This window comes from Eulemur rufifrons, chromosome 9 (assembly GCF_041146395.1).
Source record: "Eulemur rufifrons isolate Redbay chromosome 9, OSU_ERuf_1, whole genome shotgun sequence".
Lineage (NCBI taxonomy): Eukaryota > Metazoa > Chordata > Mammalia > Primates > Lemuridae > Eulemur > Eulemur rufifrons.
The window spans coordinates 49,856,390-49,861,666 of record NC_090991.1 but is presented as its reverse complement, the minus strand read 5'-3'; the positions used below and the strand labels follow the sequence as shown (position 1 = coordinate 49,861,666).

General features: G+C 52.5%; 1 protein-coding gene across 1 annotated transcript; it reads right to left on the bottom strand.

Moving 5' to 3' along the window:
* Nucleotides 1-263: 263 nt before the first annotated feature.
* Nucleotides 264-1,401, bottom strand: SSTR2 (somatostatin receptor 2). Its single transcript, XM_069481669.1, has one exon. It carries the CDS (start codon nt 1,399-1,401, stop codon nt 292-294), a length of 1,110 nt encoding a protein of 369 aa, XP_069337770.1. The 3' UTR covers nt 264-291.
* Between the last annotated feature and the right edge of the window lie 3,876 nt (nt 1,402-5,277).

Sequence of the window (5,277 nt, the reverse complement as noted above, 5' to 3'; positions counted from 1 at the left end):
AAGATCACACCCAGGCATGGTCTCCTCTTCTCCAGACTTTGAATTGTCTGCCTGCATTTAAATGTTCACTTTAAGGGGGTGATAAACAGTTTAACACATTGTCACTCAATCAGGCAAGCCGCCTCAAACACAGTTCTCTGCATTGGACTCATGCTGAGCAATCCCTATTCTAGAAGCCAGGTGTGACAGGCAGGAGGAAGGCAGGGGATACCGTGGGGTCTGAAGGGGGAGCCACGGGAGCCACGGCCAGTGGGCAGGACTTGGCTAGTTTTTTGTTTCTTCCCAGGCAGTTCAGATACTGGTTTGGAGGTCTCCATTGAGGAGGGTCCTCTGGGTCTCCGTGGTCTCATTCAGCCGGGATTTGTCCTGCTTACTGTCACTCCGTTCCCCATCCTCTGTGCCGCTCACCTTGACCAAGCAGAGGACGTTCTGGAAGCTCTTCTTGAAGTTGTCAGACAAGAAGGCATATAGGATAGGGTTGGCACAGCTGTTAGCATAGGTGAGGACCACCACAAAGTCAAACATGCCTTTGAGGGCTGGGGTAGGACTGATGGCCACAGAGACGGAGGACACGTTGAATATGTAGAAGGGGAGCCAGCAGAAAATGAAGACGGCCACCACGATGGACACCATTCGGGTGACCTTCTTCTCAGACTTTTTCCTCTTGGAGGAACCCACTCGGATTCCAGAGGACTTCACCTTGATGATGATGAACAGGTAGCAAAGACAGATGATGGTGAGGGGTACCAGGAACCCCAAGATAAAAGCGTAGATAATGAACCCTGTGTACCATGCCCCAGATTCACCTGGCCAGTTGATGGTGCAGCTGCTTCTCCCCCACTGGTTGCTCCGAAGCCCGGCATATATCATGATAGGCAAGATGACTAGCAGAGAGACCCCCCACACAGCCACGTTGACCATCTTGGCTGTCCGGGGTCTCCTCCACTTGGCCGACTTGATGGGGTGAACCACTGCCAGGTACCGGTCGATGCTCATGACCGTCAAGCAGAAGATGCTGGTGAACTGATTGATGCCGTCCACAGTCATGACCACCCGGCAGATGGCCTTGCCAAAGGGCCAGTGGACCAGAGCCACCTGCATAGCCAAGAAGGGCAGACCCAGCATAAAGAGCTCATCTGCAATGGCCAGGTTGAGGATGTAAATGTTGGTGATGGTCTTCATCTTGGCATAGCGGAGGATGACGTAAATGACAAGCGTGTTGCCACACAACCCAATGATGCAGACCACAAAATATATGAAGGTGAGGACCGCATTGCTTGTCAGGTCATAGTATGGCTCTGTCTGGTTTGAACTGTTGGCTGCCACCACCGAGCCATTGAAGTCCATTGGAGGGGACAGCCATGCGTGGCTCCCATTGAGTAGTTCATCGGCCATATCCATGGCTGCTTTTCAGTCTTAGGCTAGTTTCAGCCAGCCCAGAGATCTTATTCTCATTTTAATGGGTCCTGGAGGCCAAGGATCCACTGTGACATCTGGAAGGAAAAAAGGAAGATTGGCCCATCAGTCGCAGGCTACAGAGGCTCTCAACAGCTTTCCACATTTCTGGTTAACCCTCTCAGACATACTCTTAAATTGAAAAATGGGTTATGTTTTCCACATCGACATTAAGCTCTAAAGTTCCTTACCAGTTTGCAGACTTTTTGAGTTATTTTTCCAATAGTGGGGAAGGGTTTGGGGTTAATACATCATCTTTGGTGATGCACATATAGGGGATGACTGTGGCTTCAAAGGAAAAAAAAAAAAAAGACATACTTTGACCTCTAAGAAGTGACTGATCCCAACTGTAAAAAAGGCAGAGCTTGGGGAAGTTCTGCCCCTGACCTGAGAGGGGTCTGACACTGGTATTCCTGGTCTCTTCCCTGTGAGGAAATCCGTGCTGACTTGCCGACCGCCTTGGAATCTTTCCATTCTGGAAACCCCACAGTGGAAAACCGCCAGACTTCAGAGGTAGAACAAACGCAGCCTCCACTGCTGAGCCCATGTGACCATGTGCCGGTCCTTAATGGCTCTGACCGTCATTTGTTAAAATGGGGGTGTCACTATGGTCTAATGATAGAAGGTATGTGGAAACACCTAGCATTGTGTTGGGCTCATAAGTGGAACCTCAAAAGTATTATTTTGCCCCCATTTCTTTCTCTATCATCTCATTATCTCCAATTTATTGAAATCTACCTACATAGTGAACCAATGTATAGTCTTCAATATTAAAAATAAAAGTCTGGCTTGCTTTCATTTTCAAAATGTATGCTTTAGGGTGTTTTTTTGTTTCTTCCATTTTTGTTTTCCAATATCCAATGCTCGACCTTGTCACGCCAAGGAGACCCCTTTCCCAAAGTCGCTGAATGGGATGCTGCTCCCTTGTGCTTCTAACACCTCAGAGAATATGCCTGCCATTCCCTAATTAAGGACAAAACCAGGAACCAGGTGTGAGAAGCAAGTTCATTCATAGAAGTGAACAGAGGGTTCCTAGTGCTGATAGATTTCATTCACATCCACTCTTCCCTCTGGTCTTCTCAACCATCCTATGAGGTGGGGATGATCATCCCCATTTTAAAGATGTAGAAACTGAGGCTTAGAGAGTTCAAGGAACTCACTCCCCTTCCCTTGCGCACAATTGGTGGGGTGGGGATGTGAACGCAGGCCGTCTGGCCCTAAGTCTTCTGCGGCTCGGCTCGGTGGCCCGGAAACCCAGCAGCTGATAACTGGGCTTTGGTTTGAAGCAACCAACTCCTGTGTTACCTCCATGCTGAGAAAATAATTTTAACAGTATTGGCTTGGCTTAAGATGTGAAACGATAGCTCACCACATAATTAAGTGATTTCTCTAGAGCCATTCAAAGAAACATCACGGGGCAGGGAGGTTTCTTTGTGCTGGGCAGCAGGGATCCAGGAATGGACTGAGACAGGGCTGGGCCCTGTAGGAGGTAAGAATTTAGGAGGGAGACAGGCAAGGAAGCCAACTCAGAGTTGGTGCAAACTGCGCAGAGACATGAACAAAGGACATAAGAATGGCCGCCTTTCCTGGGAGATTCAGGGGAGACTTCAAAGGAAGAATTTTTAAGCTGAGTCTTACCCAAGAAGAACACCCATATGAAGAATGAGGCAGAAGGACAGGAAAAGAGGTCAGTCTAGAAAGAGGGGGGATGGCCGAGGGGTGGTGTGTTCAGCAGAGTGGGAATAATCCACTTGGCTGACACATTTCCCCTGAGCAGGGCCCTTTTCCTCGTTCCTGGGATGAAAGGTTACTCCTTAGTGCTTGGAGAGACTGCAGGTAAGTTGCAGGAGACTTAGCCAGCAGCAAGCACTGGAGGATCCGTGCCCACGTGCCTTGCCCACGTTTGCCACTCATGCACTCTGCCCTGCCGGGCACTTGGCTTTTCCTTTCTGCGCTAATTTCCCCACCACACAACTGCCTGTAAAGTGAGGTCCGGGCTGTGTGGCTGACCATTTCTTGAAGTATTTTGGGGGCTGGGAATTTCATGTCCCCAAAGGATAAAAACGTGTAAACTGGCAGCTATTAAAAACAGAAGCTGTGAAGAAACCGTTTTTAATCTATCCCTGGATTAACTTGGATTGTTTCCACTATCATCTCTAACCATCTTGCCAGTTACTTTAATCCTACACATCCAGGATCCTATTCAAGCTGCCTGAATTGGAGTGGCCAGTAATCATTTCTGGGGATTGATTGATAGGGAAATCCCATACATAGATGGGATTTCTAGGGCACCATTCATGTAACACGAATAGTCACACTGCCGTATCTGGGGAAGACTGAGGACCCCTGGGCTGCAGAAGCCCTGTCTAGAGCTCCAGAGATGGGAATGGTGCAGGGGGCGGGGAGGGTGACTGTTCTCCCCAGCCCTAACTCTGCCGATTCAGCTGGACTCTCACTGGCCAGGATGGAACTGCTTGGGAGTCGGCAGGAGACAGAGTCAGAGCCTTGGTTGGGGCGGGGAGGGGGAGGAGGTGGAGAGCTGGGAGCCAGTCCGGAGGGGGAAGGCTCCTCCAAGGAAGAAATGACCTTAAATCGTGGGGAGTTGTATTTAACAAAGAAGTCAGCTGCCTAAGGTCTCTAAGTGACTTCTGCTTCATTTTTGTCCCAGAGATAGCGGATTCCAATGCCAGGCAGTCAATACTTGTTCAATTGTGGTTAAATTAAATGTACAAGGAGGTTCTGATTTTCTGCATTCTTTATCTTTCCAGCCCAAGAATTGTTAGAGACTGGAATGGCTGGTGGTTGATTTCCTCCCGGAGGAGTGCAGGCTCTGTTGGAGAGGAGGGCGAGAAGGGTCTCAGCACCCTCTGCCCTTCCCAGAGGGGCTGTGGTTACCAGCCGGAGAGACGAGCGTTGGGATGGGGACGAGGCATCAGGGTTGGTCCTACATCCCGCTCGGCTCCGGTTTCTCCCGTCTCCCCAGCATCTTTCCCCCATTCAGTTCCCACCCCTGCCTCCCTCGTCGAGGCCTGCGGAACCCTGCTTAGTCTCCGGGCAGCTGGAGCGTGAGCCCCCTCTGGCAGGGTGACAAAGGGCTCCTATGGGCCACCGCAGCGCCGCCGGAGCGTCTGGGAGAAGCCCCGGTGGCGCTGGCCGAAGGGGATGGGGGGAAAGCGGGGACGAGTCTCAGGACTGCGGAGTCGATGCTCCGCGCTGGCGCAGAAAGTCCTCCGCCTGGCCATCCAACTCGCCGGTCCTTAGAGCGAGGGTTTCCCAAAGGATTCCATGCCACGTCCAAGAAGAGGGGAGAGTGAAGACGCAGCGCCAGCACGCCCAGTCTCTAAACGCAGAGCGGGGCTGAGGCGCCAGGGACAGCCAGGAGCGGACGACAGTCACTTAGGGACTTGGCTGGCGGCTCCTGGGCACGGGCTATTCAGCGGTTGGGTCTCTCCAAACCTAGACAAACTGTCCTCTCTGCCCTGGGCGGCGGGTTAGGGAGGAGGGCCCTGCAGCGTTCCAGGTCCGTCTGCCCGGCCGGCCGGGCGAGGAAGAACGGGAGAGAAGCCCCTCTTTCCTCCGCTCCTTGCCAGCCGCCTGCCCCTGGCAGGCTCGTATCTCCGGGAGCGCTCCCGCAGGCGCCCCGAGGCACCTACCACATCCCCCCCGCCGGCCCCCGCCGGCCTCGCTGTCCTCGCGCCGGGTCTCTTTTGCAGGCAGCTGGGAGAGAAGTTGTCCCCGTCGCAGCTACCACCTGGACACTCGGTTGAAAGGCACACGCCACGCACACGGCATGAGGCAGTGCGGACACGTCCGTTCCAGCAC

Excerpts from the sequence above, each read along its gene's own strand:
- SSTR2 (XM_069481669.1), bottom strand. The coding sequence starts at position 1,401 with ATGGATATGGCCGATGAACTACTCAATGGGAGCCACGCATGGCTGTCC.